General features: G+C 48.7%; 1 protein-coding gene across 1 annotated transcript; it reads left to right on the top strand.

The window, feature by feature from the left end:
• Positions 1 to 7490: 7490 nt before the first annotated feature.
• Positions 7491 to 8285, top strand: nab2 (NGFI-A binding protein 2 (EGR1 binding protein 2)). Its single transcript, XM_038786305.1, has one exon. The coding sequence runs from the start codon at positions 7491 to 7493 to the stop codon at positions 8283 to 8285; it is 795 nt and encodes a 264-aa protein (XP_038642233.1).
• Positions 8286 to 9290: the final 1005 nt, after the last annotated feature.

The following is a 9290-nucleotide window of genomic DNA, read 5'->3' as shown; positions in this document are numbered from 1 at the left end:
AGCTGTTGTTAAGGAAGGGTTCAGGAATCCAGCTGTTGTTAAGGAAGGGTTCAGGAATCCAGCTGTTGTTAAGGAAGGATTCAGGGACCAGCTGTTGTTAAGGAAGGGTTCAGGGCCCAGCTGTGGTTAAGGAAGGGTTCAGGGATCCAGCTGTGGTTAAGGAAGGGTTCAGGGCCCAGCTGTTGTTAAGGAAGGGTTCAGGGATCCAGCTGTTGTTAAGGAAGGGTTCAGGGCCCAGCTGTGGTTAAGGAAGGGTTCAGGGACCAGCTGTTGTTAAGGAAGGGTTCAGGGACCAGCTGTTGTTAAGGAAGGGTTCAGGGATCCAGCTGTGGTTAAGGAAGGGTTCAGGGACCAGCTGTTGTTAAGGAAGGTTTCAGGGCCCAGCTGTGGTTAAGGAAGGGTTCAGGGCCCAGCTGTTGTTAAGGAAGGGTTCAGGGATCCAGCTGTGGTTAAGGAAGGGTTCAGGGACCAGCTGTTGTTAAGGAAGGGTTCAGGGATCCAGCTGTGGTTAAGGAAGGGTTCAGGGCCCAGCTGTTGTTAAGGAAGGGTTCAGGGATCCAGCTGTTGTTAAGGAGGGGTTCAGGGCCCAGCTGTTGTTAAGGAAGGGTTCAGGAATCCAGCTGTTGTTAAGGAAGGGTTCAGGGCCCAGCTGTTGTTAAGGAAGGGTTCAGGAATCCAGCAGTTGTTAAGGAAGGGTTCAGGGACCAGCTGTTGTTAAGGAAGGGTTCAGGGATCCAGCAGTTGTTACGGAAGATTTCAGGGATCCAGCTGTTGTTAAGGAAGGGTTCAGGGCCCAGCTGTTGTTAAGGAAGGGTTCAGGGATCCAGCTGTGGTTAAGGAAGGGTTCAGGGCCCAGCTGTTGTTAAGGAAGGGTTCAGGGACCAGCTGTTGTTAAGGAAGGGTTCAGGGCCCAGCTGTTGTTAAGGAAGGGTTCAGGGCCCAGCTGTGGTTAAGGAAGGGTTCAGGGATCCAGCTGTGGTTAAGGAAGGGTTCAGGGCCCAGCTGTTGTTAAGGAAGGGTTCAGGGATCCAGCTGTTGTTAAGGAAGGGTTCAGGGACCAGCTGTTGTTAAGGAAGGGTTCAGGGCCCAGCTGTGGTTAAGGAAGGGTTCAGGGCCCAGCTGTTGTTAAGGAAGGGTTCAGGGATCCAGCTGTGGTTAAGGAAGGGTTCAGGGACCAGCTGTTGTTAAGGAAGGGTTCAGGGATCCAGCTGTGGTTAAGGAAGGGTTCAGGGCCCAGCTGTTGTTAAGGAAGGGTTCAGGAATCCAGCTGTTGTTAAGGAAGGGTTCAGGGACCAGCTGTTGTTAAGGAAGGGTTCAGGAATCCAGCAGTTGTTAAGGAAGGGTTCAGGGATCCAGCAGTTGTTAAGGAAGGGTTCAGGGCCCAGCTGTTGTTAAGGAAGGGTTCAGGAATCCAGCAGTTGTTAAGGAAGGGTTCAGGGACCAGCTGTTGTTAAGGAAGGGTTCAGGGATCCAGCAGTTGTTACGGAAGGGTTCAGGGATCCAGCAGTTGTTACGGAAGGATTCAGGGATCCAGCTGTTGTTAAGGAAGGGTTCAGGAATCCAGCTGTTGTTAAGGAAGGGTTCAGGGCCCAGCTGTTGTTAAGGAAGGGTTCAGGAATCCAGCAGTTGTTAAGGAAGGGTTCAGGGCCCAGCTGTTGTTAAGGAAGGGTTCAGGGATCCAGCTGTGGTTAAGGAAGGGTTCAGGGCCCAGCTGTTGTTAAGGAAGGGTTCAGGGACCAGCTGTTGTTAAGGAAGGGTTCAGGGCCCAGCTGTGGTTAAGGAAGGGTTCAGGGATCCAGCTGTGGTTAAGGAAGGGTTCAGGGCCCAGCTGTTGTTAAGGAAGGGTTCAGGGATCCAGCTGTTGTTAAGGAAGGGTTCAGGGCCCAGCTGTGGTTAAGGAAGGGTTCAGGGACCAGCTGTTGTTAAGGAAGGGTTCAGGGACCAGCTGTTGTTAAGGAAGGGTTCAGGGATCCAGCTGTGGTTAAGGAAGGGTTCAGGGACCAGCTGTTGTTAAGGAAGGTTTCAGGGCCCAGCTGTGGTTAAGGAAGGGTTCAGGGCCCAGCTGTTGTTAAGGAAGGGTTCAGGGATCCAGCTGTGGTTAAGGAAGGGTTCAGGGACCAGCTGTTGTTAAGGAAGGGTTCAGGGATCCAGCTGTTGTTAAGGAAGGGTTCAGGGCCCAGCTGTTGTTAAGGAAGGGTTCAGGGATCCAGCTGTTGTTAAGGAGGGGTTCAGGGCCCAGCTGTTGTTAAGGAAGGGTTCAGGAATCCAGCTGTTGTTAAGGAAGGGTTCAGGGCCCAGCTGTTGTTAAGGAAGGGTTCAGGAATCCAGCAGTTGTTAAGGAAGGGTTCAGGGACCAGCTGTTGTTAAGGAAGGGTTCAGGAATCCAGCAGTTGTTACGGAAGGATTCAGGGATCCAGCTGTTGTTAAGGAAGGGTTCAAGGATCCAGCTGTTGTTAAGGAAGGGTTCAGGGACCAGCTGTTGTTAAGGAAGGGTTCAGGAATCCAGCAGTTGTTAAGGAAGGGTTCAGGGATCCAGCAGTTGTTACGGAAGGATTCAGGGACCAGCAGTTGTTAAGGAAGGGTTCAGGGACCAGCTGTTGTTAAGGAAGGGTTCAGGGATCCAGCAGTTGTTACGGAAGGATTCAGGGACCAGCTGTTGTTAAGGAAGGGTTCAGGGCCCAGCTGTTGTTAAGGAAGGGTTCAGGAATCCAGCAGTTGTTAAGGAAGGGTTCAGGGATCCAGCTGTTGTTAAGGAAGGGTTCAGGGATCCAGCAGTCGTTAAGGAAGGGTTCAGGAATCCAGCTGTTATTATGGGAGGGTTCAGGAATCCAGCTGTTATTATGGGAGGGTTCAGGAATCCAGCTGTTATTATGGGAGGGTTCAGGAATCCAGCTGTTGTTATGGGAGGGTTCAGGAATCCAGCTGTTGTTATGCGAGGGTTAAGAGATCCAGCTGTTGTTAAGGAAGGGTTCAGGGATCCAGCTGTTGTTAAGGAAAGGTTCAGGGATCCAGCAGTTCGTAAAGAACGGTTCAGAGATCCAGCTGTTGTGGAAGGGTTCAGGAATCCTGCTCTGGTTAAGGAAGGGTCCAAGGATCCAACAGTTGTTAAAGAAGGGTTCAGGAATTTAGCAGTTGTTACGGAAGGGTTCAGGGATCCAGCTGTTGTTAAGGAAGGGTCCAAGGATCCAACAGTTGTTAAAGAAGGGTTCAGGAATTTAGCAGTTGTTACGGAAGGGTTCAGGGATCCAGCTGTTGTTAAGGAAGGGTTCAGGGCCCAGCTGTTGTTAAGGAAGGGTTCAGGAATCCAGCAGTTGTTAAGGAAGGGTTCAGGGACCAGCTGTTGTTAAGGAAGGGTTCAGGGATCCAGCTGTGGTTAAGGAAGGGTTCAGGGCCCAGCTGTTGTTAAGGAAGGGTTCAGGGATCCAGCTGTGGTTAAGGAAGGGTTCAGGGCCCAGCTGTTGTTAAGGAAGGGTTCAGGAATCCAGCTGTTGTTAAGGAAGGGTTCAGGGCCCAGCTGTTGTTAAGGAAGGGTTCAGGAATCCAGCAGTTGTTAAGGAAGGGTTCAGGGACCAGCTGTTGTTAAGGAAGGGTTCAGGGATCCAGCAGTTGTTACGGAAGGATTCAGGGACCAGCAGTTGTTAAGGAAGGGTTCAGGAATCCAGCTGTTGTTAAGGAAGGGTTCAGGGCCCAGCTGTTGTTAAGGAAGGGTTCAGGAATCCAGCAGTTGTTGAGGAAGGGTTCAGGGACCAGCTGTTGTTAAGGAAGGGTTCAGGAATCCAGCAGTTGTTAAGGAAGGGTTCAGGGATCCAGCAGTTGTTACGGAAGGGTTCAGGGATCCAGCAGTTGTTACGGAAGGATTCAGGGACCAGCTGTTGTTAAGGAGGGGTTCAGGAATCCAGCAGTTGTTACGGAAGGATTCAGGGACCAGCTGTTGTTAAGGAGGGGTTCAGGAATCCAGCAGTTGTTAAGGAAGGGTTCAAGGATCCAGCTGTTGTTAAGGAAGGGTTCAGGGACCAGCTGTTGTTAAGGAAGGGTTCAGGAATCCAGCAGTCGTTAAGGAAGGGTTCAGGAATCCAGCTGTTATTATGGGAGGGTTCAGGAATCCAGCTGTTATTATGGGAGGGTTCAGGAATCCAGCTGTTATTATGGGAGGGTTCAGGAATCCAGCTGTTGTTATGGGAGGGTTCAGGAATCCAGCTGTTGTTATGCGAGGGTTAAGAGATCCAGCTGTTGTTACGGAAGGGTTCAGGAATCCAGCTGTTATTAAGGAAGGGTTCAGGGATCCAGCTGTTATTAAGGAAGGGTTCAGGAATCCAGCAGTTGTTAAGGAAGGGTTCAGGAATCCAGCTGTTGTTAAGGAAGGGTTCAGGGATCCAGCTGTTGTTAAGGAAGGGTTCAGGAATCCAGCAGTTGTTAAGGAAGGGTTCAGGAATCCAGCTGTTGTTAAGGGAGGGTTCAGGAATCCAGCAGTTGTTAAGGAAGGGTTCAGGGATCCAGCAGTTCGTAAGGAACGGTTCAGAGATCCAGCTGTTGTTGTGGAAGGGTTCAGGAATCCAGCTCTGGTTAAGGAAGGGTCCAGGAATCCAGCAGTTGTTAACATAGAACATAGAACAGTACAGCACAGAACAGGCCCTTCGGCCCTCGATGTTGTGCCGAGCAATGATCACCCTACTTAAACCCACGTAACCCGTATACCCGTAACCCAACAACCCCCCCATTAACATTACACTACGGGCAATTTAGCATGGCCAATCCACCTAACCCGCACATCTTTGGACTGTGGGAGGAAACCGGAGCACCCGGAGGAAACCCACGCACACACGGGGAGGACGTGCAGACTCCACACAGACAGCGACCCAGCCGGGAATCAGACCTGGGACCCTGGAGCTGTGAAGCATTGATGCTAACCACCATGCTACCGTGAGGCCCCAAAGAAGTTAAAGAAGGGTTCAGGAATCCAGCAGTTATAAGGAAGGGTTCAGGAATCCAGCAGTTGTTCAGGAAGGATTCAGGGATCCAGCTGTTATTAAGGAAGGGTTCAGGAATCCAGCAGTTGTTGAGGAAGGGTTTAGGAATCCAGCTGTGGTTATGGAAGGGTTCAGGGATCCAGCTGTTGTTAATGAAGGGTTCAGGGATCCAGCTATTGTTAAGGAAGGGTTCAGGGATCCAGCAGTTGTTATGGGAGGGTTCAGGAATCCAGCTGTTGTTAATGAAGGGTTCAGGGATCCAACAGTTGTTAAGGAAGGGTTTGGGAATCCAGGTGTTATTAATCAATGGTTCAGGAATCCAGCAGTTGTTCAGGAAGGATTCAGGGATCCAGCTGTTATTAAGGAAGGGTTCAGGAATCCAGCAGTTGTTGAGGAAGGGTTCAGGAATCCAGCAGTTGTCAAGGAAGGGTTCAGGAATCCAGCAGTTGTTAAGGAAGGGTTCAGGGATCCAGCAGTTGTTAAAGAAGGGTTCAGGAATCCAGCAGTTGTTGAGGAATGGTTCAGGGATCCAGCTGTTGTTAAGGAAGGGTTCAGGAATCCAGCAGTTGTTAACATAGAACATAGAACAGTACAGCACAGAACAGGCTATCCAGTGACCACTTAAATGCCCTTAAAGTTGGAGAGTCTACTACTGTTGCAGGCAGGGCGTTCCACACCCCTACTACTCTCTAAGTAAAGAAACTGCCTCTGACATCTGTCCATTATCTACCACCCCTCAATTTAAAGCTATGTCCCCTCGTGTTGGTCATCACCATCCGAGGAAAAAGACTCTCACTGTCCACCCTATCTAACCCTCTGACTATCTTATATGTCTCTATTAAGTCACCTCTCAGCCTTCTCCTCTCTAACGAAAACAACCTCAAGTCCCGGAGCCTTTCCTCGTAAGACCTTCCCTCCATACCAGGCAACATCCTAGTAAATCTCCTCTGAACTCTTTCCAAAGCTTCCACATCCTTCCTATAATGTGGTGACCAGAACTGCACGCAATACTCCGGGAGCGGCCGCACCAGAGTTATATACAGCTGCAGCATGACCTTGTGGCTCCGAAACTCAATCCCCCTACTGATAAAGGCCAGCACACCATATGCCTTCTTAACAGCCCTATTAACCTGGGTGGCAACTTTCAGGGATTTATGTACCTGGATGCCGAGATCTCTCTGTTCATCTACACTACCAAGAATCTTGCCATTAGCCCAGTACTCTGCATTCCTGTTACTCCTTCCAAAGTAAACCACCTCACACTTTTCCGCATTAAACTCCATCTGCCACCTCTCAGCCCAGCTCTGCAGCTTATCTATGTCCCTCTGTATCCTATAACATCCTTCAGCACTATCCACAACTCCACCGACCTTCGTGTCATCTGCAAATTTACTAACCCATCCTTCTACACCCTCTTCCAGGTCATTTATAAAAATGACAAACATCAGTGGCCCCAAAATAGATCCTTGCGGTACACCACTAGTAACTGAACTCCAGGATGAACATTTGCCATCAACCACCACCCTCTGTCTTCTTTCAGCTAGCCAATTACTGATCCAAACTGCTAAATCACCTTCAATCCCATACTTCCGTATTTTCTGCAATAGCCTACTGTGGGGAACCTCATCAAACACCTTACTGAAATCCATATACACCACATCAACCGCTTTACCCTCATCCACCTGTTTGGTCACCTTCTCAAAAACTCAATAAGGTTTGTGAGGCATGACCTACCCTTCACAAAACCGTGTTGAGTATCGCTAATCAACTTGTTCTTTTCAAGATGATTATAAACCCTATCTCTTGTAACCTTTTCCAACATTTTACCCACAACCAAAGTAAGGCTCACAGGTCTATAATTACCAGGGTTGTCTCTACTCCCCTTCTTGAACAAGGGGACAACATTTGCTATCCTCCAGTCTTCCGGCACTATTCCTGTCGACAAAGACGACATAAAGATCAAGGACAAAGGCTCTGCAATCTCCTGCCTGGCTTCCCAGAGAATCCTAGGATAAATCCCATCTGGCCCAGGGGACTTATCTATTTTGACATTTTCCAAAATTGCTAACACCTCCTCCTTTTGAACCTCAATTCAATCTAGCCTGGTCGACTGAACCTGAGTGGGGGAGAAACCCACACAAACACGGGGAGAATGTGCAAACTCCACACGGACAGTGACCCAGAGCCGGGATCGAACCTGGGACCTCGGCGCCATGAGGGCAACAGGGCTAACCCACTGCGCCACCGTGCTGCCCTTGCTTCCCCACACTATAAACCCCCAAGAACAAATGATTTTTTAATACCCCATTACCAACAAATAAAACAACAACTGTTGTGTGGGTTGGATCATTTCTTTCAACCTTACCTTGGACACAGTGGGCATTGCTTGCAAAATGGTGACATTTATCAGAATCTTGACTGATCTTTTAGAATGTGTGAGAAAACAGTTCCCCGGTTTCTTTCTGAATGAGGAGATTAAGTGCTGCATTTTCTATTTGCAGGTTCAGCAGCAATTCACCAATCATGTCTTTGCCACGAACCCTTGGTGAACTTCAGCTGTACCGTCTCCTCCAGAGAGCCAATCTCCTGATATATTACGATACGTTTATTCAGCAGGGAGGGGATGATGTGCAGCAGCTGTGTGAGGCCGGAGAGGAAGAGTTCTTGGAAATCATGGCCTTGGTTGGTATGGCAAGTAAACCGCTTCATGTTCGAAGGCTGCAGAAGACCTTACAGGAGTGGGTGGTTAACCCTGCCATTTTCAACCAGCCTTTAGCGTCTGTTCCAGTCAGTTGTATTCCTGCATTTAAAGTGTCAAAGGAGCCAAAAAAGAGACCAGTCAGTAAGGGCAGAGGCACGTCTCCTGAAATGCAAATCAAACATCTCCAGAGTTTCAGAAATGCATCGGCTAGGAGCATCAGCCCTAACTCCTCATCCGACAAGGGGGAGAATCCCTTAATGCGTGTTTCTAGTGATGCCCGTGTTTGGCACACACCAAAGACCGACAGCAGCTTGACAGAGGAGGACCAGGTTCTTCCCACATCTCCCCGAGAGAGAACATGTAAACTGGAGCTTGATACAGTCCGCACAATCGCAGAGAGTGTCAAACACATGATGGCTACCTTTCCCAGAAGCGATCCCACAGAACTTTTGAGACTGAACAAGAATTTGGCAAAGTCCTTGGGTCACAACTTCCAGATGGATAATAGTAATGCCATTGAGGAAGAAGGAATCGGGAAATATAGTGTAATCTATGGGCGCGTTGACTCCAAACGCAAGGACACAAAACACCTGAGAAAGCACGAGGTTGGGAACTGATTATACAATCCTTGTGATGTAAATAGAATCAGTTATAACAGGGTGTAGGGAAGCACGGTGGCGCAGTGGTTAGCATTGCTGCCTCACGGCGCTGATGTCCCAGGTTCGATCCCGGCTCTGGGTCACTGTCCATGTGGAGTTTGCACGTTCTCCCCGTGTTTGCGTGGGTTTCACCCCCACAACCCAAAGATGTGCAGAGTAGGTGGATTGGCCATGCTAAATTGGCCCTTAATTGGAAAAAATGAATTGGATACTCTAAATTTATTTTTAAAAAGTTATGACAGGGTGTGAGGGACAGAGGGTGGAGACAGCTTAATAATAATACAAGTACAGGTAGGGGGATTAAAGGAGCACTCTGATAGCTAACAATCGTTGCAAATACCCGTTCGCTTCAAACTTTGTATCATTGTGTATAGGGCTACGATTGTAAAATAAAGAGAAATATAATTTTAGTTTTAAACATCTTACCGGATCCATACTCTTTAAAAAAAAAAAAAATTTAGAATACCCAATTGATTTTATTTCCAATTAAGGGGCAATTTAGCCTGGCCAATCCACCTACCCTGGACATCTTTGGGTTGTGGGGGTGAGACCCACGCAGACACGGGGAGAATGTGCAAACTCCACACGGACAGTGACCCAGGGCCGGGATCGAACCTGGAACCTCGGCGTCATGAGGCAGTAGTGCTAACCACTGCGCCACCGTGCTGCCCTCCGTATCCATACTCTTAATGTTAATGATGAACTCAAATCGGCATCTTTTAATTCGTACACTATGAATTTTCTCAATCTTTGCCTTTATCTCGTGACAGTTGCTGGGATGTCAAACTCGAAGGTGACCACAAACCTTCTCATTCACCACTGCCCACACAACCTTTACATTGATGTCTATCTCAAATAGTCATCAACTTCCTTGTTCATTTGTCCATAGTTTTTTACTTTCTTCTTTCGTGGGATGTGGGCATTGTTGGAAAGGTCAACATTTGTTGCCCACCCCTAACTGCC

This window comes from Scyliorhinus canicula, chromosome 28, assembly GCF_902713615.1.
Source record: "Scyliorhinus canicula chromosome 28, sScyCan1.1, whole genome shotgun sequence".
NCBI lineage: Eukaryota > Metazoa > Chordata > Chondrichthyes > Carcharhiniformes > Scyliorhinidae > Scyliorhinus > Scyliorhinus canicula.
The sequence above is the reverse complement of the archived record's forward strand: the minus strand, read 5'-3'. Positions and strand labels throughout refer to the sequence as shown.